Consider the following 25,658-nt stretch of genomic DNA (forward strand, 5'->3'; position numbering starts at 1 on the left):
TGGGTTAGCAGTGAGTCAGTGGACTGTAAAGCATATGGCATGCTGAAGGATCCTTGTGTGTGTTCTGGAAATATTGGTCATGTTTGTTGTTATAGATTTAGGCTCTTTCATCCTAAACATCCAAATCCAACACTTCTCTAAAATTTAAAACATGTTAGGTACCAAGATGATGCTGTGGGGGGCAAGCTCTACATGTGACCTTATGTGATGGGGCAAAGTGAAAAAGCAGGCATATTGAAAGTATTATATAAGAGGCCCTTCAGGCTGAGTGTATCTGCATGCATGAAACAAACCAATTTTGTGTTTGGGTCCCATCTCGATGACATCTCATTATGAATATGCAAATAGCCCCCAACCGGTGACCATTTGAAATACTGAGCATGTCTGGTCCTTAGCAGTTCAGATAAGGCATTCTCAGCTCCATTAGTGTCCCCACTGTCCAGTCTGCTCTGGGTTTCCTTTCCACTGCTTGAGCCACCAGAGAGGCATCTGAGGTGGGAATCACCTGCTCCTGGGTGATTCCTTGAGGAATGAAATAGACCGTGCCGGGCTCTTGCTTTGCCTGTTGGGCCCATGCTTGAGAATGAAATGAGGCATAGAGGAGTGTTTTAGCCAGTAAAACACTCCCTTTGAAAGCACAAGGACCTGCGTTTGATTCCCAGCACCCATGTAGAAAACGTTGAGCATGGTGGCACAAACTTGTAATCTCAGAGCTGGAGAGGTGGAGGCAGGAGGATTCCCTGAGGCTTGCTGACCTGCCATCTTAGCCTAATTGTGAACTCCGGGTCAGTAAGAGACCCAGTCCCCATGAAGGTGGATGAGATTCCTGAGGGTGATGTCTAACATTATCACCTGGCCTCTGTATGCACACACACCTACGCTGCGCATACATGAACACACATACACACACCTGTACATGCATGAATGTCCATGCACACACATATGAAAAGCATTAGAAAAAAGGAGTAGGTGAGATTTGTGCCTTTTTTTTCTTGTTATTCTCTCCTGTGTTTGGGAAGCGCTGGGGCCAGCATTCTCCATTCTGGAACTGTTCTCTGTCTCTTTCTGTCTCTCTGTCTCTGTCTCTGTTTCTCTCTGTGTGTGTGTGGTCAGCTCTTACCAGCTCTAGTGACTAGACTAAAGCTTGTTCTCTGAGTCTGAGTACAGGGATCTGGGCTCTAGGCTTTGGAACCTTCTAGGGCTCCTATTACTCTGAACTCTGGTTCTTCATAGCAGCAATGGGGACACTTTGGCTTTGTCAACAGTTTTTTTAGTGTGTGTATCACAGAATGTTTAGCATTGTCTGAAGAGTTGTCTCTAGATGCATTTACACATTCCCAAGGTGTGAAAAGCACAAATGTCCTCAGACACTGCCCAATGTCCCCTGTGGGCAGACACATTGCTTGTTAAGAAGCACTGCTCCAAACTGTGAGCTTCCAAGTCTCTAGAACAATGCTTCTCAATTACCCTTTGTTATTATTGTCCCTCTAAGGAGGGGGGAATAATTCCCTCAGGGAGAGAAATTAAGTACCAAGAAATAAAGTTGGTGTCATAGGGTTGAGTTTTGGATGGCCATCAGCCACTTGGAATGTTTGTTTTTGTGCACCCAGAAGACCAAATTGCTACTTTGATATGATACCTGCCCTTCCATCTGAAGATGCCTCCTTTAGATGATCCCAAGGGGGATGGAGTGTGTGTCCGTTGTGGGAGAGATTCTGGATTCTCATAAGAAGGGAGGCAGAGGCCAGTGTGTTGGTTGTGTTCTATTACTATACAAAATTCTCAACTTAGGGAGGAAAGGCTCCCTCTGGTTCACAGGTTCTGAGGTGTTAGTTCATGACTGGTTCACTTGCTGCTGGGCACCCACGGCAGTATAGATCCAAACTGTTCACTTCATATCTGGGAACTGAAATAGAAGAAGAGAAAGAGATCGGGACTCTCTAGTCTCTTTGAGGGCACACTCTCAGTGATCTATAGACCTCCCACTAGGTCCCACCTCTTAAACTTTCTGCTCCCTCTCATTGTGCCAACCTGGGGAGCAAGCCCTTCATATATGGTCATTTGGGGCCATTTAAGGTTAAAACTATAGAGCTAGGCATGGTGGCACATGCCTTTAATCCTAATACTCAGGAGACAGAAGCAGGAGAATTGCTAGTTTGAGGCCAGACTGGTGTACATAGTAATTTTAAGGGTATCCTAGGCTAATAATAAGACCCCATCTCAACACAACAAAGCAAACAAAGGACTCAAACTATAGTAGCCAGAGAGTGGTCACCTGGACATGGTCTTGGCATTATGGAAGTAGATGAAGATCTCATGGCTCCCACTACTATAGGCTCCCTATTAGAGTTCTATCCAACAGTAGCTTTGTGCTTAGAGTAGGCTTTATTCTGGCTCTGCTTGTAGGTACAGTGATAACTGTCTTAAAATTTTGGCCACCCTATGTGGCTAGGTTATATAATCGACTGACTAAAGCCCCTTCCAACTAACATTCCAAATCTTACAGTTTCGGATTAGATTGGAGTATAAATCCTCTATGGATTGGTCCTTCTGAGATTGTGCTCTGAGGCTCACATGCAGGATGAGGACATTGTTGGCGTAGCCTGCTGTGTTGGGTACACTTTGGAGGTCTAAATGTACTCAGTGTCCCTGCTGCCCATTGATTAGATGCCAGCTGATAATTACAGTGTAGATATGTGCTTTTTGGGTTTGCTCTGTGAATGCTGGAGGTCCAAGGTCCTCACCTTAACCCTGGCTCCTATTGTTTCCTGAATTCAACCTTTGAGTATCTTCCTAGTAGAAAATCTTTATGTAATAGACACTTGGACACTGTGGGACAAGGGTGTTGACAAGACAAATGAGGAGACCACTGGATGTGCAGCTTCCAGAGCCAGCATCTTGCTACCTGCTGCTACCCGCTGGCCCTGATAACTTGGGCCAGGAATAACTCTGGAACTGTATTCTAGTCCAATGCCCTCTGTAAGGCCCAGGCATCGGATGCTGTGGTGCTCCATTATAGTTTGGGTGTGATTTGTCCCTCATAAACTAATGTCTTTGAAGCCTGGTTGTGTTTTTATTTTGGGAAGTTGCAGGCTTCTGGATAGCACAGCTGGTGGAGGAACTCTAGGTTGGCCTTCTTATAATCTAGCCCTGCTTCAAGCCCCAGCCCCCAGATTCCTGACCCATGCTATGTGAAACCTGTTACTTCAGGCTTCCATTTTCATAGGCCAACTGACCCCCATATATATCCTGCCATGATGGATTGTGTCCTCTCAGACCATAAGCCAAAATAAACCTGTCTTCCTTTCAGTGGCTTCTGTCAGGCATTTGGCCACAACGATAAGAGAAGTAACTACCACATGGTTCCGTTGACCCTTTTGGTGGGCAGTGGACTGGATCAACACAGAGTCCAGAGCCATGCCTGGCCCAGTTACCACCGAGTAGCAGATAGCAAGATGCTGGTTCTGGAAGCTGCACATCCAAATGTGATGTCCTCATTTGTCTTGTCAACACCCTTGTCCCACAAAGTGTCGAGTGTCTATTACATAAAGATTTTCTGCTAAGACACTTCACCCAGACCAGCCCTGAAGTTGAGCCAGGGATCAACACTCTTGGGTGGGGGTGGCTGGGAGGGGAGACCCTGGCCTGGGCCCTACTCTAAGAAACCAAGGAAGCCATTGTGAGGAGTCAGCAGAAAGAAGGTAGGAACCAGAATCAGGAGGCCAGACTCCTGTGTGGTATGTGCCCCAAATCTCCCATGGGGCTTTGGGCACATGGCTTCCCAGCTCCAGACTTGAGTTTTTTGTTTTTGTTTTTCCCTCTGAGGGATGAAGACGTGAGTTTTAGCCCCCTCATCTTTGTCCCACAAAGGCATACAGGAAGTGGAAGCATCAGTAGGCAGTGCAAATGAGCTTGGACCTCAGGCTGTCATAGTTTCCTGCCTGGTGCTCCATGGGCTGGTGAGTCTTTGGACAAAGGTGACCTGAGATTCTGTACCAGAGCGCTGGATCTTAGTGGGTGCTGCCCTGGAGGATGACATGTAGTTGATAGCGAGTGCCTCCCCACCTCCGGATGTCTTTGCTTGGCTGTGTGCAGCACCTCTACCATTTCTCTGAGAAGTCTGTGTTGGGGAGTGCCAGGTCTGCCTATCCTCCTCTTAGTTCACTCTCGCTAACTGGGTTCCTATGGAAAGAGGGAAGCTGTTGTATCTTAGGGGTCCACTTGCCTTTATCTTTTACCATTTCCTGTCTGAGGTTGGAGGCTGCTTTTGTTACAGGGACCCCTAGAGCATGAACTCTTCCTCTCTGCTGGGTGCTTGGAAAGTCCTTTTGGGATTCAGTTGTCAAGAAAGGCTGGCAGAATTTTTACAACAGCTCTGGGGAAGGCACAACCTCATCCCTCCCCTCCTTTCTTCATAGTCTTACTTGGCAGGCCCTGGGTTCAATGACAGATCAGTCAGTCCCAGCCCAAGGCCAGCCGGGGGCCGTGTGGCTGTGACTGACCCATAACAACGGGGATGTTAGAAGCCTTTACTTTAACACGAGAAGAGAGATTTCAAGGAGAAGTTGGCCTTGCCTTTTTTTTTTTTTTTTTTTTGAATTCAAACTGTCCTTGAAAACCTAAACCACAGCATTTGAAGAGGTATCTGGTATAGGTGAAGAACATGTGCTAACAGTCTTGAGAGCAAATTCAGGCTTGGCCGCTGAATATGTTAATCAGCTTTCTACTATGGTGACAAAATACCTGAGATAAACAGTTTAGAAGGAGGGAACGTTCATTTGGGGTCATGGGTTCACTCCATGGTTGTTTGGCCACATTGTTTTGGGTAAATGGTAGTACACCATGGTGCAAGAGTGTGGAGGAAGGGAACTACTCACTTGATGAAGAGAGAGAGTGGGGTCACAGTCCTAGTACCCACTCCATGGGCATGCACTGTGGCCTAACTTCCTCCCTCTAGACCCCTTCTGAAGGTCCTACCAGCTCCAAGCTGGAGACTCAACATTTGGCTCTGGGAGGACTTTTAACATACAGGTCATAACAGATTGTGTGTGTGTGTTCTTGGACCTCACCATGGCCTCTGCACTGGAGTGGCAACATCTGTAAACTGGGCATATGCTGTATACCTTCAGGGGTGGTGAAGAGACTTTAGTTAAAATTGGTCAGGTAATTTAGCTTCTGCACATGGAGACCAAATTGGGCTTGCTAGTTGGTCATCTTCTCTCAGGTGGACCTGGGCCATGGAGATAGGAGGTTGTCTAGACAGGATGCCAGGGAGCAAGGTGCTGAAATTGACCAATATTCTTGTCTCAGGCTTCTGTGACCCTCTAAGTGCATCTGGAGAGGCAGGTGAGGGTGGAAAAAGGCAAGAGAGAAAGTGAGAGCTTTTAGGCAGAGAGTTTCTCTGGAAAAGGCTGTAGGAAGATGACCTGATATAATGGGGTGGGGGGGGGGGCGTGGGCCAGATGGAGAGTAAAGGACTTGGCTGGACACCAATGACCAAAAAGGACTGGTTTGAGCAAGCAAGGGTGTCTCTGACAGCTCTGGGGCCATGCCTAAGGAACACAGAGAAGTGATGGGTACATGGTACCATGTCATTAGGCTCTGTCTCTGCATTCTGGATGAGATCCCCAAGGGAGTCTCCAGGGTCTCTACATCCCATACAAGTATTGTTTGAGACATGTATTTGAAGCATATTTGGAAATCAACCCCTTACTTTGTTTTCTATAGCTGGAAGGGTGCCTAAATACTCAACAGTAAATAAAATTGAGGTTCAGAGAGAAGGGACAGACGTAGACTAGGGTTCAAGTTTTACTTTGAGCTATGCCTAGCATGTCCTTAGAAGTGTACATAGGCCAGCAGAAACATCTGTCTCCCAGGATTTCTGCAAAGACCAAATGAGATAATGTAGGTAAACACTCTACCTGGTGTGTTGCATGGAAATAAGTTCGCTATTTAGAAATGGCCGCAGAGTAACTTCTCCAAGGTCAGATGGTCGATAGGTCAGCCTAGATGGCATTTGAGAAGTGGTTGTACACCTCTTGTTTGCTGGACATTACCTCTGACAGCAGAATAGAGCTTGCAAGGGCTAGACTGGAGGTGACCAGGTGATTATTTTAGAGGACAGTGGCCTTACACTGTCCAAGTCTTACACAATGATAGTCTTCCAGTGACTAGGTGGGACAGGTGGTGGCTGGTGAGAGGCCTGAGCTCAGGGACTTTGTGAGGCTTGAGGGTAGAAGGCTGGTTGTGTCTACTCAAACTGGCCTCGACCTTGGATGCATCACCGAGAGGGCTAGGGACATTCTTACTGATGCTCCAGTTTTCTCCTTTTTGGGGTTGCAGGATAGGAGAGAACTCATGTCCAAGATGCCTCTCAGGCTTCTTAAGGGGACACCACTCTATTCTTGGTTCCAAGACATGGTGCTCCATCATGGTGCTCATTCTTAGGTTCTAAGCATGTGTGTAATTGTGGTGCACGTATTTTTGTGTCCTGTGTATACATTCTTTTCCGTACCTCCTGGGTACCTACCTCCATGCTTTACACCTATTATGTATGCCTTGAGAGCTCTGGAGTGAAGGATGATGTGGACTTTGAGGTCGGCTAGTTTAAGCATTGAATTCTGGTCTTGCTATATTCACTGTGTGACCTCTGGGCCACTTGGCTCTCCTGAACCTAATTTTTCTTATCTATAGATAGAGTAGGTCAGTTGACCTGTGTCTAGTGATGACATAAGGACAGCTCCTCATGTGGTATATGGCACCCAGGTGGATGGTGACCACTATCTGGGACTGGAGGGAGAGAATGACTCAGTGGGAGTGTTTGGCCTGCCCAGGTAAAGGTAACTGAGGTTTCCAAGCAACTGTGAGATGCTCCACGTGTGCTGGATCTTAGGAATTCTGAGGTGCAGAGATGAGACATACCTTGCAGGACACAAGAAATATACAGAGAAGGTGGGGTCAAGGTGGGCCATGAAATGAAAACCATTTTATTCAGTCCATATGAAGTGTATGTGGGAGACACATGCTGTACAAGGTGAGACCCGTGTCCTTATTGTAAAAGGGGACATACAGAACCTTGGCTGAGATACTCCATAGGTGGTTTACTGTTCATGTGGTTCAGACCAAATGCTGCCCCAAAATTTCAGGGGAAGCAGAAATCAGCAGTGCCTGGGATATCAGGGAAGTCTTAGACAATCAAGGGGAACTTGGGAATGACAATCTTTTTTCTTTGTATATATATGTGTGTGTGTTCATCTATCTGTAAGTGTGTGTGTGTGTGTGTGTGTGTGTGTGTGTGTGTGTGTGTGTGGTGTTCATGTGCACATGCACTTGTGTATACCCATGTATAGAGGCCAACGGTCAACCTTAGGTGTTGTTCTATAGGTACAGTGACCTTGTTTTTGAGATAGGGTCTCTCATTGTCCAGGAACTTGTTGTCTACAGTAGTTAGGCTGTGTGGCTAGTGAGCCTAGGGATCTTCCTATCTTGCCTCTTCTCATGCTGGGAATATAAGTATGTACCACCATTTCTGGATTTTTCACAACTATTCTTTGGTTTGAACCCAGGTCCTCATGATCTTATAGTAAGGCCTTTACTGACAGGTCTAGCTTTCTAGCTCTGACATTTTTGACAGTACTATGGCTGGGAAGCCTGGATAAGCTTGTGATGAGAGGGCCCCAAGTATCCCAAGCCTAGTGAGACAGGGAATGTTGAGTCCTGACCATTGTGACACAGTGGAACTTTGGGGTAACTGCTTGGTCAAGAAGGCTCAGTATCTAGGGAGGTGAGTGCGGCTGTCCTTTTGAGAAAGGATTTATCTCTAGGCTCCAGAGTCAGTACACTTTGAAGAGCATCCTAGTGGCTCCGGAGGGAAGGTTGAACCCAGTCTAGCTCTGCTGTATGTCTAGGGAAGCCCCTGTTGTCCCAGCCTGTGCTAGCTCCCTGGTCCACTGCGGCAGAGATGGGCCTTACAGCCTGGGCTGTGCAGAGTGATGGGAGGTTCAGCTTTATTGTCCAGAAGCCAGGCTGTATGATCTAGAGACTCCTGTCAAACAGCCATGGAATGGAGGATGTAAGCAGGTGGTTGGGCTGGAGGATCTGGAGGATTTGGAGGATCTGGAGGACCTGGAGGATCTGGAGGATCTGGAGGAGCTGGAGGAGCTGGAGGAGCATAGCCCCTCCCTGCCCCCTTCATGGTGGCTCAGGCGATAAACTGCTTATCCTCAGGTTGTCTCCCTGAGCCGAATGCAGAAGTGTGTTATTTAAATTTCAAAATCACATTCTTCTTCTAACAGCTGTCAGAGACTCTGAGTGTCAACGAAAATTGGGCTTTAGCTGTAGCTCTGTCATCCCTTCATTCCCCGCCCCCCTTTCACAGAGAACTCTGCTAGCCAGGGAGAGAGGAGGTGGGAGAGGGGACCATTAGTTGGCTTGGTGGGGGCGAGTGCCCCATGGCTATGGCCGTGCTGTTGGGTGTCTGGGACCAGCAGAGGATGAGCCAGTGTTCCTACCTAGGAGTACCAGAGCTGTAGAGATCTGTGTACCTCTCTTCTCTTCCCTGTAAAAGCTGGGGGACCTCAGGCTCCTGTCAGTGGATGGAAGGATTTGCTGGTGCTGAGGTGTGATCAGGGTGTTGATGACTTCATCTCTGGTTGCCTTTGTGTTCAAGGAAGAAATTTCTGGGAAAAATAAACCATCAAAGAAGAAATTTAACCTCAAGAAATGCTTTTTAGTGGTCAAACTTCAGGTGCTGTGGCTTGAGCAAGACTTTTTTGGGGGGAGGGGTGAGGGCATTTTTCCTTTGACATTCTTCAGCCTGTAGACAGCCACCAGCTTGCTCCTTTTGTGCATGATAGGCTCTGCTGGTAGCTGGCATGTGAGGTGGCCCTTAGCTGGACACTTCCTGCTGTCATCAGCTCCTGAGCTGGCTCTCTTGGGATTCTGCACTCCACAGTTGGCCCCTGCTTTAGCCCTTAACCTACTCTAGTTTATCCTGATAGAAGGTAGGCATAAATGACCTGAGTTCCCATGCTGGATACTCTCCTTCCTAGCATTCCATCCACTCACCCATCCATCCATCCGTCCATCCATCCGTCCATCCATCCTTCTGTCCATCCATCCATCCATCCATCCATCCATCCATCCATCCATCCATCCACTCACCCATCCATCCATCCGTCCATCCACTCACTCATCCGTCCATCCGTCCATCCATCTGTCCGTCCGTCCATCCATCCATCCATCCATCCATCCATCCATCCATCCATCCATCCTTTTGATCCTATGCCTGTAGGGAGTACAGAAAAAGGACCACAGCAAGGTGAGAGCCAGTGTAGGGACCCAGAATGGAGTGAGAACAGGGGTAGTGTAAGTATGTGTGGCATATGTGTGAATAAGTGTGAGTAAATGTATACATGCATGAGGTGGTGTATACAGGCCAATGTGTGTTGACACATGCTGTATGTATATGTGAGTGTGCATGTGTGGTGGTTTGTGCATGTGTATGTATATATATATTCTTGTATGTATATAGATATATGTGTGTCAGGATACATGAGTAGCAGGTACCTATTGAGTATGTGTATGTGTGTGTAGTTATATGTGAATATGTGTGAATGTGTGGTATTATGTGTTTATGGGGTGGTTGTATGTTTATTATGTTTGTGTGTGTGGTGATATGGATGTCTGGTAATATGTGTTTATGGGATGGTGTGTGTGTTTATTGTTTATGTGAGTAGCTGTGTAAGTCAGTATGTTGGTGTGGCTTGTATATGTGTTTAGTGTGTATGTGGGGTGGTGTGTGTGTGTAATGTGTGCTAGCATGTGTGTATGTGTGAGTGTGTAATGTAGGTTTCATGAGTTTAAGTGCATGGAGTGTTGTGTGGGTTAATGTGTGTAGTTGTATAGTGGTGAGTTGATATATTGGGTCATTTCTGTGGTTTTACATGGGTAGTATAATTGTGTTTAATGTGTTTGTGTGGTGCTGTGTGTTTGTGTGGGTGCTGGGCGTGTTTAACATGGCATGACAGTATGTGTGTAATGGTGTGTGTAGGTGTGGCTGTAAATCTGGGGCATCAGCTTTCTGTGGGCAGAAAGGAAGGGAAGGAGAGGAAGGGGGCAGAGTCAGGAAGGTAGAAAAGTAGAGCTTGGAGACACGGCTCGCCCCAGGTCAGAACAGAATCTAAGCTGCCGCCTCTTAGGGAGAACCACTCTTCCTAGCCTCCTTTCTGGAAAGTTCTGAGAACATGGTTTTGGGATGAAGACTAAGGACCTTTAGAAAATAGCAAGGCATTTTGGTCTGGCCTACAAAAAGAACTCGATTTAAATGTGTGTATAATTTGGGACATCCTTACCTGGAGGCTGTTTTCACGAGCCCTTTCCTAAGAGGCGTTTGTTTCCAAATATTCCCAGAAAACCCTGGTGTTCTTATCTAGGTGTAGAGGTGCACCACTAACTTGAATCAAAGACTCTCTGTTCTTGGAGCCGAGGTGCTGCAGATAGGGAAAACCAGAGACAGGCCCAGGAAAAAATTAACAGGAAATGCACAATTTTGACAATCACTAAGCCAACACTAAAATATGATGTTGAGTAAAGTGATTGTGAACATCTAGTTATGACTCACAGGAAAAACTTAGCATGGGGGAGGTCAGGGGAATGGCAGGCTTGAAACAGGTAGGGGAAGACCCAGCGGGGAAGCCATGTGTGGAGGTGGGACCTGCAAAAGGCCATGTAGCTACACCCCTGAGTGAGGTGCAGGATGATAATGTTATGGGGGGAGAATGCTGAGGTAGGTGGAATGATCTCTACATGATGTGGATCAAGCAGTTAGGAGTTGGGTTTTTAGTTGAGAAGTGATGGGGAACCATTGGGAATATGTTAGATGATTGAGCAACACAGTACGATATAAGCATTTGAAAGCTAGTCTTATTCTAGGGAGAACAGATGGTGAAGAGGAGGCAGGGGCATGGGCAGGGGTGGCGCTAGTTAAGATGTTACCACTGACGTCCAGGTTAGGGGCAGGCAGACAGAGGAGAACGGAGCTAACGAATGGGCTTGGGATAGATAGATTGTGTAGGTGTGTGGAATGAGAATTATAGCTCAGTCACAGTTTTGGCTTGCACAACAGTGATGCTGCTGTCATTTATTAGGATTGTAAAGATGAGGGAAAGAACAGCCTGGGGTGGAGTGGGCAGAAACCAAGAATTCGGTTTAGTCTATGTTAGGATTGAGATGTCAGGTAGGCCTTCACTGGGAAATGCCGAAGTCAGGGGCAATCTATAGAGAGATGTTAGTGTGTAGATGGCATTTTAAGCGGTGGAAGCAGAAGTTTAGAGCATGAGAAAGAGAGAGAGGCTAGGATCTAAAAAGCAGAGGGCTAAGGTGAGGGCTACAGAGGAGGAAAACCATGTGGGAGGGGAAGACTGGGTGGGTACTAGCTGTTGGAGAAAGAAAGTGAAGGGACGCCAGGTATAGCCATAGCCAAGCAAGAGGAGCTTGGAGACATGGCTACCTCCCTCCCTTATCCACATGGAGCAACCCTAGTCTCCTACTGAACTCCTAGGAAGGGTGAGTGAGCAGATAGATTTGGGGACATCACCCTCTCAGGCTTCATTATGAAGAGGAACAGGTAAGGGGGTCTGGCGGGCCAAGGGAGGTTTAGTTCTGTTTGGGGATGGGTAGCAAAAGCTGTGAGTTTGTTCACTGTGCTGGATGGAACGTGACAGGGAGAACTTGGAGGGCATAAGAGGATAGTGGAGGGGGCAGGAGGGATGTCCTTGAGCAGTGAGGAGGGATGAGATCCACATGGCAGACACAAGCACAGGAGGCCAGGTGGCCTTTGGCAGGGACACTTCTGCCTCCATAGTAACAGAAGGCAGAGCTGGGTTGCAGGTGAGATAGGCTGGTTGTTGCCAGGGAAGGAAGGTGAGGGAGTTTCCGTTCAGCTCTTTTGTGTCCTTATAAAATATGAGGCAAAGTTCTGTGCTCTGAATGTCTGTGCTCTGAATGTCACTCTCCCACCCAGTTCATGTGAAATCTTAATTCTGAAAGTGATGGTATTAAGAGGGCTTCAATTTATTATTTTTATGAGAGAGAGAGAGAGAGAGAGAGAGAGAGAGAGAGAGAGAGAGAGAGAGAGAGGAGAGTGTATATGCATGAGTTTATGTAATGTGTGTGTGTGAAGGTATTTGTGGAGGATAGAAGAGGTCATTGGATTTCTGAGGAAACAAGGTAATACCTTTTAGACAAATAATGACATAGGGAAACATTGTCCTTGTGCTGAAAGTGAGTGCTTGCTAGACATCTCGGACTTCCCAGCCTCTGGGGGGGGTGGGATTCTGTTACTTAAAGGCCACCTGATGTGTGTTCTTTTGTTACAGCAGCCTGAACATACTAAAACAATGTTGTCAGATCAGAACAGTGGGAAGGAATAGTCCAGGGAGATTGAGTCAGGAGAAGCTGTGAAGTAGCCTTTATAGAACATCTGCAACATAAGTATAGGCATTTAAAGTGAGACCAGCCATTTTGGATGGTGTGTCTCTGAGTGACACTCAGATGGAAGGAGGCTTTGCTTCCCTGAGATTAGTGTGTTAGAAGAGGGACTGATAAGGTGATGTGTTTGACTGGAGGCCAGGAAGTTAAGCCTGTAAAAGGAATGTTTGATATGGGATGGGATGGTAGAGAAGTGGTCAGAGCAGTGATCTATCCCAAATTTCGCTGGGAGTAGGAATTCCTGAGAGGAAGTTGGGGAGGTGAGAAGAAGGTGGTCCAAAGTTGGGAGGTTGGTACAGATACCTGTGAAAGCAAGGCTGGGAGCATGGCTGTGGCAGTGGGCAGCAGAAGAGTGGGAGAGGGTCATGGCAGCAGGAAGATGACCCATGTTGTCAAGACCATTTCTGTTGAGTGGAAGACACACGAACGACATGGGAAGACATGACAGACCAAATGAGTCACTCCTAAAAAGGAACGGGGGAGTTGATGGCTGACAGCCCCACCAAGGAGTGGGGGCAGTAGATGGTGCTATGACCTTCCTAGGAAGACAGATGGCATAGAAATGTGGAAAGGAAAAGAAGACCTCTCTTTCTGCCCTGGACTGAGAGGTTAGCTGTTCACCAGCTGGCCAGTGGCCTCTTCTTCCATAATTAGTGTGTTAAATGAGGAAGTCACTGGTTTTGTCAAATGTTTTTATTTATCTACGCTTAATCTACACTAAAATTTTTTTAGAGATTTGTGTTGAATGGTTTCCATGGCTTTTGAGCTTTTTGCAAATGTGCTTGGCAACTGTATTTTAAGATGTATTCAGTTTATTTTAGAAGCTAAGGGTTGTGAGTTGATGTATATTTCCTGTGGTGAGAAAAGTCTATTTCATAATCAGTAAACAAAGTTTTAGTTTACAGATTAGAGCCTCATGTCAGCAATCATTCATCACAAGTAAAAAATGCTGAAGAAGGTCAATCATACCAACATAAAATACCTCAACTTTAGTTTTTATAAACACAGAACTAAGACCGATATGCGTCTGTTGTATTTATGCAAACTCCATGTCCCAGAAGTATATTTCAAAGATGCAGAGACCTCAAATATGACTTAAAAAGTCCCTTTGCATGGGGGAAAAAGCTTAAAATTTTAATTTGCAGAACCACAAAAAGCAGAATAATCTTCCCTTTGATGAATTTGAGAATAAGTTTTAATTGTGTTTAAAAATTGTCAAAATATGACATGATATTAAAAAGGATTCAATGTGATTCTTGTTGTTGTTGAGTTCCAACTGCATTTTGCCATTCATCAAGTTGACTTCTGGTGGGTTGGCCTGCTTTCAAAACGTCTGCTTCCTCTAAAGAGTGCTTGTGGTTTTGTGCTGGGGTCACTGGACGTGGATTGAGACTTCTTGGACATGTCTGGGGAGGGCAGTGCTCTGGATATGTAGAGTAGTGGGGATGAGGATTGAGGTCCTCTCAGTTCTCTGGGCTTTGAGTGACAACAGAGGGGATTGGGAGGTGGAATGTTGGAATTGGTCCTGTTATCTCTTGGGAGAAACTAGAGTACCATTTTCTGTAGATTGGATTAGGAGCTTCAAGGATGGGGGACAGATATGATAAGGGGTCTGAGGCCCTGCTCTATCAGATTTCCTGTATGGAGAAGAGGAGCTCTAGAGATAGCCTCTTGCTCATGGAGGTGGACACCAAGGGGCCTTTGCTCTTTGGATGTAGTGTATAAAGGTAGGAACACATGGATCTGGTTTTTCTATTGGCAAGGAGTGATGGATGTTGCAGAAATGGAAAGATGGAAAGAGGCACTTTCCAACTAGGGATCTTATTTTTAAGCAGGCCCTTGTTGCTTATGTACTAAGAACTGGAGACTCTGAATGACATTGGTAATTAACTTTGCAATACTATCAGAAAACACTAGAGCCAGCTGATTATCAAATAAAAAAAAAAAACTCACTTAGCTCAGATTGAGAGGGTCAAAGCCCAAGGCTTGAGAGGGGATACTTCCTTGTGTGAGGCATTTATAGGAACAGATGGTTACATCTTGGACCTGAGCAGTGAGAGTGAGGCCAAACTCAGGCTTTTCTGACAATTCTCCCTCTCTCTAGAACCACCATTCCATTAGTGCTGCCTTCAAGAGCATGTACCAAATGATGAAGAGAACTCCCAGTAACCCCCACCTCCAAATCTTCCATCTCCCTGTAGTTGGGGATTAACCAAATTTTCAACCCATGGGCCCTTGGGAGACATGCAACTTACATTCAAACTCTAATGAATATTTTTATCTTCACCACTCCATCTCACCTTGGATGTTACTTGTTTATACACAGGGTGAGCACTGTGGCCCCATCTTGCACACGAGACAAATGAAGCTCAAAGAAGTTCCTATAACCTCTACGCACTTGTTATGCTAGTCAGTAGCCCATGTCTGGATAGTCCCACCTCCCAAGCCACAACAAGGCCAGAGGACCCACTCTTAACACTAGCCACCAGCAGAGAATGGGACCTAGGAGGCAGAAGGAGAATTTTTGTTTGTCTATGATTCTCATCTCCTCTGTTCTAGAATGTGAGCTTCAGGCAAGTGGGAGTCTTCTCAAGTTTGTTAATTTGTGGTGTTGCCTTTCCAGTCCTTGACCAGTGCTGGGAGAGAGTTCTGAGTTTTCTGGTTGCAAAACTGAAGCTGCAGTTGGGTGGCCTCTTGAGGACAAGAGGTGACAGATTGCAACATGGGCTCCCCACTTATGTCTCTTCTTCTGCCCCTCCTTTCCCATACTCTATTGTTCCAGTCATCCATCCTGCTTTGGTAGAGTTTGTTTATCCTTTATCTCGTTGTTAACACACCCCTAACTGCGTGGGTTCTGTTGACCATCCAGTTGACTCTCCTTTGATGATGCTCTTGACTTCACGACACCAGATTCTCTTGATTTCTTGATTCTCTTGATTTCTTGATTCTCTTGATTTTAAGTTTCACTGCTTCTCGGTCTGCACTAAACATTGGCATCCATAGTTCTGCCCCATCCCTGGACCTTTTCATCTTTACTCTCATCCTCAACCTAGGCAGTCTTGTTGAGTTAGGTGGCCCCTCATGTCACTTGTGATTAGTTTGGTGTCTAGCTCAGATGGATCCCTGATTCTTCTGTCTTGTCACTGTCTCCATCTGGCTACTTACGAATTTTCTCATACCAACTAAGTTTCATCCTGAAGTACCCAATCAGTTCTGGGCTCCTCTTTTCTTCCCTGGTATTCTTTGTCTAATGACATCATCACCATCTACCTGGTGTATGAAACTCTAGTCTTCTTGAGTTCTCTCTCCTCCACTCGAAATCCAGCCAGGCATGCTGTGTTATTCTCCACTTAATGTGCCAAATGAAAAGGAGCTACAGTGACCACCTGACCAAGCTTTCCCCTCTCTGACCTGCTACTGAAACACTCATCGCCTCTTTAGCCCATTTCTCCCACCTCCTTCTAGGTACTGACAAATGAGCTATTGTGTCTTCTCCTTACCTCCTCCAAGTGCTTATCATTTTAGAGTTAAAACCTAAAGTTCTTATCCTGCTCTACAAGGCCCCATGGCACCCCTCCTGACTGTCCCTCCACATTATTTTCCCTCTAATATTTTCCTTGTTCAAGAAGCTCCAGCCACCCCATTCTTTTAATTTATTCATTTTTTTTTTGATTGAGAACGTGCCCAAACCATGCCATCTCCTGACCTGTGCATGTGACCTTTCTTTTGCTTGTAATTCTTGGACCTTGGATTTCTGTGTGTGCTGTGCTGCATTCTCAAACTGATGTCACCTCCTGGCAGACATTCCACACCTCCTCTCTCCATCATTCTTTTCTGAATTTTCTATTTCCTCCATCACACTTATCAATCCTTCACATCTTTTTATGTATATGTGTTTTATTACAGTTTTCCTGTCACTGGAATCTATGCCTTGGCATGTAGTCAGTTCATGAAAATATTTGTTGGTTGATGGCTGTTTGACTGACTGCTAACTGCCAGGCCATGGTGCCGTTGATGGGGAGCCTTTGGGTGCACACATGTGCAAATGAGGTTGGGGGGCAAGTGACCCATGGGCAAGAAGGGGAGGTTTGTGGCAAGAAGGGCAATTGAAGTACCTAGGTCCCTGTGACTTGTGAGTGTCTCAGAAGGCTGTTTGGGATGGCAAAGTATACTTTGATGGTTGAGGGTAGGGAGGAGATAGGAGGAACAAAACATGCCTGAGAGTCATGCTTAAGTAATAGCAGAGCTTCGAGCTACCTTCTGCTCAGGTGGAACTGGTCAGCGGTGAGCTAAGTGGACTAGGTGTGTGTGCCTGTGTGCCCGTGGATGTGCCTTTGGGGTGTGGTCACTAGCACCCGAGCCTTGTTTCTAGGTGTTGGGTTCAAACTTTGGAAGGAAGCTTAGAATCATAGGGTAGGTGCAAAATCCAAGTAACAGCCATAGAGCCTGTGACTCAGTGGGTCTTGTGGATGCCTGAGATTATGAAGTCTGAGCACCTCTGCTCACAGATAGTCTCCTGCCTCTGAGTGCATATACAGTAAAGTTGAAATTTGAGATGGATACGACACACAATTGAAAAAAAAAAAACATGGAAAGTAATGGCTTTAATGTGTCAGATCCAGAACTAATGGAGATGTTATCATGTCAGACCCATCTATGTAAGAACTGAAAACTTTAAAGATTAAATTAATTAAAGAAAAACTTAAAAATTTCACTAAATAAAGTAAGGGAGTTAGTCAGGCCTAGTAGTTCAAATCCCAACTATGTGGGAGGCTGAGGCAGGAGGATCACATGTTCAAGGGCTCTCTGGACTATAGAATGAGTTCAAGGCTAGTTTGAATAACTTTGTAAAAAAGGCTGAGGGAATAGCTCAGTGGTAGAACACTCACTAAACCCACAGTTCACACGTTCACACACACACACACACACACACACACACACACACACATTCATACACATACATCACACATTCACACACACACATCTTAAATAAAAAAATAATTAAATATTAGTAGAAGTGTTATTGTTAAAAGGGCCTAAATTTGGTGGGTTGTGTTTGGCTGACTGTTTGGCGAACTCAGTTCTAATAAATACTGAACAGCTGTTCAGGGAAAGTCAGTTTGAGGGTGCCACACTATTTGATAACATCCTGGTTCTGAGGATGGACCATTGGCTCAGGGGTGTTCTCTGAGAAAAGGGGGTGGTGAGAAAGGAGAACTGACCCCAGGGTCTGGGAGGTGGGTGTAGACCCTGAGGCCCACTACCCATCCTCAGCTAGCCATGTCCCCATTTTCTTGGCCCTCACAGAGAGGAGGAACAGGGAAAGGGATAAAGAAGCTAAGATGTGTCTCTGGGAGCTGCAGCTGCTGGCAGGAGAGGTTTACCAAGGTTTTGGAAAGTGCCAAGTGCCACTGAATCCCACCTCTCTCTGCCCTGGGTGGCTGTTTGCAGTTTACATTTTGGCCTGTCTTTAGTTCTTTCTCTACAGGCCTGGAGGACCCACATAGGGCTGGAGTGGCAACATCTGCCAGGGATAGGCAGTCCTGGGTTAAAGGGCCTGGCATTCATTTTTCAGCTCACAAGTCTCTGTTGAGATCTGTGTGGTCTCAGCTATCTGCATAGGGAGTAGATGGGAACTGAGAGGGTCTAAGTTTTCAGATTCTTCATCCTTGTCTGCTATACATTTTTGTTTTGGAGCCATAGGCTGAGGAGGTTGAGGAACCTTTGTAGGGGTGGGATGGGGGGGAGGAATTTGTGTCTGGAATTGTCAACTGACTTACTTTCCAGGGATTAGGAGAGAGGCCATGGGGTAGGATGAAATGTGGTAGGCTGGAAAGGGGCACACTGCGCCACAACCCTGTTACCTAGGCTTACACGCACCTGGCTGTGCGCTGAGCCCCATTTTTGCCCATGACAGATGCTCAAGTGGGCAGCTAGGCCAGTTCTGAGGGGGTGGCTTTCTCCACCCCACCATCCCTCCTCCGTTACCTGCCCCCCTGCAGATGCAGAGGGGGCATCTTCCCAGTATTTCAGGCAGTTGTTCACATTGCTGTATTTCTTGATTTTTTTTTTTTTTTTTTTCTAGGAAATTTACCAAGTTGAGGCCCAGGGGTTTACATGTCCCACCCCATAGCAAACACTTTCACTATTCAAACTCCAAATGGAAGCCACTGGGGCTATAATTACACTGGCATTAGCTATGAGCACTGCTGTGAGGAGGGGAACAGAGCACCTGGGGGGGACCTAGATGCAGCCATAGGCCTAAATTAGCTGTTGCCCTGCTTGAGGTTGTCAACTGCTCCTCTGCGGAGACCACCCCTCCCCACTCCCGCCGTCCCCCCTCCCCCAGCCCCAGGCCACTCACTCTCCGCTCCTGCCAGCCAGCCGGCATCCGACAAGTGCAGGGAGGGCTGTCTGGTCTGGGAGAACACCCTACAGCGGCAGGCCACATCAGCCTTTGTGCTGACAGGCATCCTTGGGTCCTTGCACAGCCTGCAGAATGGTTGACTAGCAGCTCGGAGGATTGCTGCGGAGGTCAAGGCTCCAGCATGGGCAAGTTAACCACCTGGCTGCCCAGCACTCCCCCTCCTTTCCTTGCTCTCTCTCCATCTCTAGGCGTGTTTTTCTTCGTGTTCTCAGCCCTGTCTGACTGCCCCCTTGTGCCTAAGACCCCCTTTCCTACCGACCCCAGATCCACTTGGTCAGTTTTAGCAAAGAAATCATTGTGTCCATGGCCCCCAATCCAGACAGGTCTTTTCCTCTCTGCACCCTGAACTCTTCCAGGAGAGCTCAGCATTAGCGTTTGCACGGATGGGTGGCTCTTCTGTCCCTGGCTGTCTCAGCAAGGTGGCAGCCTAGTGGCCGGGGAAGTACCTGGTACATATACATGCATGTGTATGTATGCATGAATCTATTTAAATTTGTATGTGTTGTATGTGTATGTGTGGTGTATCTCTCTCTCTCTGAGTGTGTGTGTGTGTGTGTGTGTGTGTGTGTGTGTGTGTGTGTGTGCACTCAAATGTGCATGTGAAGGTCAGATCAACAAGAGTCTTCCTCAATCACTTCTCCACTTTATTTTTTAAGACAGGGTCTCCTCTTGACCCTGGAGCGTATCAGGTGGTTAGGCTGGCTGGCCAATGTACATCAGGGGCCTCCTGTCCTCTAATTCTCCAGCACTGGAGTTATAGATGCACCCCTAGGCTGGCTTTTCCTCCCCAACTCTCTCCCTCCCCCCTACATCCCTCCCTCCTCTCCTCTTTCTTTCCTTCTATGTGGATCCTGGGCACCCAAACTCAGGTTCTTATGTTTGTGTAGCAGACACTTTACCTACTGAGCCATCTTCTTAGGCAAAAGCTGTTTATTGAAAATAAATCAGGAAAATACAATCTTGATTCTTTTCTGCCTTATTTCCACCTCAACTTGTTTTTTTTTTTTTTTTTTTCATCTCTTTTCTTGGACCTCTCTTTCCTTCCTTCTTCTGAGACAGGGTCTCCCTCTGTAACCCATGAAGGCACGGAGCTCACTAGGTAGCCCAGCTTGACCTTGCACTCATGAATCACCCCGCCTCAGCCTCCTGAGCGCTGGGACTATAGAAGCGAGCCATCATACCCTGCTCCAATCCCATTTTAAAGAGAGTCAGTGTTTTGAGGGCAGTTTCACACTCACAGCCTGATTGAAGGAAGATATAAAGTTCCTGACCCTACTCCCCATGTCCCTACCCTCCCCACTGCCAACACCCTACTCTGGCCATGCTTTGTTCCAACGGACAGCAGCGATACACTGTTGGCGCTCAGAGCTTGTAGCTGCTGACATTAGGATCCACTCCTGGCATATTCCCTGGGCTTGGATCCTACATGCATCCTACCTGCTGACCATTCCAGTGCCATGCAGACTGTTGCACTGCCTTGAAAATACCCTGTGGTTTGCTTGCTCACCCCTCCCTCCCTCCCTCCCTCCCTCCCTCCCTCCCTCCCTCCCTCCCTCCCTCCCTCCCTCCCCCAGCTTCTGATAGCCACTGATCTTTTTAGCATCTCTCTTCTTTTCCCTCTCTCAGAATGTCATGGACTTAGCATCTGATGACCTGCTGCTTTCGTGAGTTTCTCATGGCGTGACATCTCATTTCCTTTTATCACCAAATAATTTTCTGTTGCCTATACTCCCTTCCCCTTTATTTCAACACTAGGAGAGGGAACATCGCTCTTCTTGGCGTTACAAGGTTGCTGTTGGCAAAGCCGTGTTAAAGCGGATGGTTCACTTCTGGTCTCTTCTGCTGCTGTCTTCTGATCGCTTCTTGCCTAGGCCATCATTAATATTTGAATACATGTAATCTTGTCCACGGTTACTTGGTTTATATCAATTTTGCTTCCTTCAAAATATAAACAAACTTGCAAGCGTTTGCTATAAACCATTGTTCTTGTAACATTTATTCTTTTCGTTATATGGAATACTTACTGAGTATTCATGTATCAAACTTTCGCTACATGGAGGATAACATGACTTCTGCCTTATTTTGATATAAGAAACGAGTTGTATATATACACTGTGGTTGCTGCCGATGTGTGCTGTGGGAAACACAGACCATTTTGGGGGTAAATGTAGTATTAGGGGTGCTGTGTACCAGGAGGCAAGAAGAACTCACAAATCAGCTAAAATTTGAGCAAGGAGATCTGAACCACCTAATCATTATGGTTCTATAATCCTTGGGGGAAGAGGAGAGCCTTGTAGACCAGGAACACACCAAGTACAGAGGCCCCAAGGCCAGGCTACCATTGGCCTGTCCTAGGAAGATCAAGGCAGCTAATACGGAAGTTAGTGACCAACAGGGAGGAGCAGGAGCGAGGTCAGGCAGAGAAATGCTGCTTGAAAGTAACACAATACAGCATTACACATGGAATTCTAAATGTTTTAGTGGCCACACTAAAAGGAAAAGAAAATAGGTGAAATTAATTTTGATACTATGTTTAATGCTTCGTGTCCAAAATGTTATCCCTTCAATACGCAATTAAAGCAAAGACACTATTAGTGAGATACTGTTTTGCTTAATGAGCATTTAGAATCTGGTGTGTGTTTCCTAATCTTTCCAGTTCAATGGCCAATGGTTATCATGTTGGACAATGCAAATACAGAGCCTTGTAGCTCATGCTAAAGCCACTGAGAGAGGCCAGTGGATGTCCTGGGACACTGGAGTGACATACCTCTCTCTGTGCCTTAGGTTCTTGAAATTCATGCCAGTTGTTGTGATGAGAGAAGATCATTGTGGGGTGCTGTGAAAGCTGGGGGATTGGGCATGATCACAACTTGGAGGAAGGTGGTAGTGGCAGTGAGAAGTGGTGTATTCTGGGTATGTTTTGAAGGTAGCTTTCCTGTTTTTCCTGATATGCATTGTGAATGAGCTGCTTTGGGGTGGCTGTTTTCAGAAGGATAAAGTTGACTATAATTGAGCCACTGGGGGTCAGGTGGTGGTGGTGGGGGGGTGGTGGTGGTGGTGGTGGTGATGATGGTGGTCTGAGTTTGACACAAGGGTCTTGGGTTTTCAGGTAGTATGAAAACAGTAGAGTAGAGGCGAACAGATGAATCTAGGATTTGTGAGAGAGGTCCCAGGATGTGGAAGGAGGCTGATTGATGGTGTGCAATGGCATGAGATAAAATGATAGCCCCAGATGCCTGGAGAGGAGGGCTGGGCCCTGGGGAGCACAGACAAGAGCCAACGAAGCAATCTGAGCAGGGAGGTATCAGGGAGGCCAGAATGAAGACAAGTGAGGAAGGAGATTCAGGTAGAAGTGAATGAGCTTCTGGGTCCAGGATTGTTGATACATCAGCTGGAAAGACTAGGCCTGCAGCTGCCAGACACAGATAGGGGAGATAACTAGTGGTTTTGCTTTAAAGGGGAGCAGAAAAATGGGGCAGCAGATTAAGGGACCCACATGAGACCCCCCGGACCCCCCAAGACAGCCATCACATAACCAAAGGGAATCTTCTAGAAAACAGGGCAAATTCATGATGCAAAGAAAGTTATGAGTCATTTCTCATGCTAACAAAGATGCTTTGTGGCAGGTACTATTTTGCAGACAAGGAAACTGAGCCAAGAATCATTTGACCTAATGAGCAGTTGAGCCAGGGCTTGATGCTGACTGGCTCTGTTTTACAAGGTCTAGCTCTGTCCTGGCTCTGCCTCTTGGTTTCTGGTTTAAGTAGTCAGCTCTTTAGTTGGGACTTGTAATACTTTTATATATTAAGCACCCAGCATGGCACCCAGCAGAGGACCATGCAGAGTTAGGGCTTTATAGATTTAGAGATATTTAATGATCCAGCAATCTGAGGACCACAATAGCATATGCAAATGCTGAATCACTGGGCATATCCATAGAGGAGTCATGGCCTCTACCAGCCCAGTTTTGAGTCTTCCATACTCTATGGCAGGTTCTTGTATAGAGAGGCACACAGGCAAGACTGAACATGGCAGGGTGGAAGAACTCACCTCTGACCTAGGCTGATATTCTCCTGGCATATGACAGTGCCTAGCAACTGACTTCTGCCTCTAGTTTTCTGTCAGTAATCTAGATGGCTGTGGCAGGCCCCTGCCCACACAGAATTCATTTTCGTTACCTGTAAAAGATTGGGTTGGGTGACCACCCACCTGACTGTCCCCAGAAGATCTCAGTTGAGCATGTGCAGATTGGGGTCCGGCCCCTCCCTCTGCCTGTTATTGAGTTGGACAAGAGGATCTCTCTAAGTGGGAACCAGCTGGTGGTAGAGTAGGTTTCTGTGCTGGACATCTTCTAGGTACAACTAGGATCTGTGGGGTTGGGACAGCCATCACAGAGTAGCCTTGTGATTTCTGGGAATCCTGTTGTGTACCTCAGACGTATCCCTCACTGTATTAAATAGAAAGCCACAACAGTATGGCAAGAGACCCAGCCTATCCAGCTCCTGGTTCGTCATACATCCAGCAGTGTTAGAGTGGTACACTGGGGTAATCCGCCCTTTACACTTAGAGGACTTGTACTTCCTTTTAGGTGACAGTGGCAGCCTCACCCTTCTGGATACAGAAGAACAGTTTTGATGGTTACAAGGGTAGGGGTGAGGAGGGTGGCTGGGATGTTCCTTGCATCCTTGTTGACAAGACTCAGTGATGAGTGTTCCTTACTCCAAATGCCAGTGATATCACTTCCCCAAAGTCCCACTGAACTGTGCTGCTGGGAGACTGGCAAGGGGCCCCTTGTTCTGAGCCAGACACATTATTTCTTGCCCTAGTAAATAGGGTCAGGAGCACCTACTTCCATGTTTTTGAGGTTAACATCTGCTTCCAAGCTTCTGAAGTTGGGGTTAGACCTTGGAATGAGTCTCCCTCTGAACTGCTCCTTGCATGTGCAGTGTACCGCTTTCCTGGAACTGTCTCATACAGTGTATCTCTTTTCCGGAACTGTCTCATGTACTTTGGGCACCTGCAAATTAACATCTTTAATGTTCGCCACAGCCATATGTCCTTGGAAATGCTCTTTATTCTAAGTCAAGGAAACCGAGGCAAGAAGCCTGCATCCGGTACCAACATTCAGTGGCCATGCATGTCCTCCCCCTGTGCACATGTGTACCTCTGACGAGTGTTCGCCTTCCTCCTTCAGGGACAGGGGCAGACCCGGTGGTCAGTGCCAAGAGCAATCACTGCCTGGATGCCGCCAAGGCCTGCAACCTGAACGACAACTGCAAGAAGCTTCGCTCCTCCTACATCTCCATCTGCAACCGCGAGATCTCGCCCACGGAACGCTGCAACCGTCGCAAGTGTCACAAGGCCCTGCGCCAGTTCTTTGACCGTGTGCCCAGCGAGTATACCTACCGCATGCTCTTCTGCTCCTGCCAGGACCAGGCCTGTGCTGAGCGTCGCCGGCAAACTATTCTGCCCAGCTGCTCCTATGAGGACAAGGAGAAGCCCAACTGCCTAGAACTGCGCACCCTGTGCCGCATGGACCACCTGTGCCGGTAAGAGCCGCTGAAACGATGGCCGTCTACTAGGAGTGTTCATGTGGATGGGCTGCGTTCTAGGCTCACTTGAATTGTGACCCTGGATGAGGCCAGCAAAAGGTGTTGAGAAAGTTAAAACTGGTTGGTCATAGGCGTGATCAGTTGTCACCTATTCACTTCATTCGTTCATCCACTCATCTGTCCATCTCTAATGGTTTCATTCATCTGTCCATCGCCCAGTTATTCCATTCAGCACGGGTTTATTATTTGTCTGCTCTGTGTGCAGGTTCATGCTAAGTGCTTCAAGGGATGCCAAAATAAACTACTCTAGGAACTTGCAATTTCAACTCACAGATTTCTAACAGGAGGAAGGGACCTGCAGAGGTTTTTGTTCCGCTTTTAGGGGAAACCCGTGCCTATGTCCCAGCAGAGGGATGTGATCTAAGAGCCAGATCACTGCAGACTGAGAGCAAAGCCAAGCTAGTGTTGGGTGAGGACTAGCTTCTGGAGTCTGATAGTGCTGGGTTCAAATCCTGACTTTACCACTTTCAAGCTGTGTGACTTTGAGTCAGTTTGTAAGACTTCCTGAGTTTTCATTACTTCACCTGTGATCGAGGAATAAAATAATATCCCTGCATCGTCGTGCACTTGATTACATGTCCAACCCTTAGCACAGAGCCTGGCATATAGCAAATATATTTAATAAGTATAGCCTGATTGTTAGGTGTGGGTTTTTAAAATTTGGTTATAGCTAGTTGAAATTTGCTTTTTTTTTTTTTTTTTTCAAGTATTGTACTTTTCCTGTTGGCTGAGTATTGATTTACTGAGCCATGTCATATGCACTGCTTGGTACTTGGTCCTGGCCATGGAGAGAAGAACACACTGCTTTCAACAGAGCACACATCCCATAGGAGAGGAAGTAGTCCCAATTCGGTGGAACATGGCTAGGGCTCACCAAGAAGGGAACCCAGGGAGGGCCATCTGACAAAGCCCAGGAGTCCTGAGGAGGGTCATTGACTTGATGGAATCTTGAGGACTGAGAAGAAGGCCTAGGAATGAGCCTGTCAGGAGATACTTGAAGGAGAACATGGGCTTATGGGGAACTTCAGAGGTGGATGATGGGTGAGTGCTAGTGAATGGAAGATTACAGTAGGTCTCAGTTGTCTACTGTGTCTGGACACTGTCTAAAGGCGTCCTGCTTGTAACCTATT

The 25,658-nt window shown here is 46.8% G+C and overlaps 1 protein-coding gene across 3 annotated transcripts in view; it reads left to right on the forward strand.

Moving 5' to 3' along the window:
- The window catches only part of Gfra2 (GDNF family receptor alpha 2), a 95,933-nt gene that overhangs the window by 12,245 nt on the left and 58,030 nt on the right, over positions 1-25,658 (forward strand). For all 3 annotated transcript variants that reach the window (XM_036199422.1, XM_036199423.1, XM_036199420.1), the window contains one exon: positions 24,111-24,465. In XM_036199422.1, coding sequence (XP_036055315.1) covers positions 24,111-24,465 — 355 coding nt within the window. The remainder of the gene's footprint in view (positions 1-24,110; positions 24,466-25,658) is intronic.

The sequence above is a fragment of the Onychomys torridus genome, chromosome 9 (assembly GCF_903995425.1).
Source record: "Onychomys torridus chromosome 9, mOncTor1.1, whole genome shotgun sequence".
In the NCBI taxonomy this organism is placed as follows: Eukaryota; Metazoa; Chordata; class Mammalia; order Rodentia; family Cricetidae; genus Onychomys; species Onychomys torridus.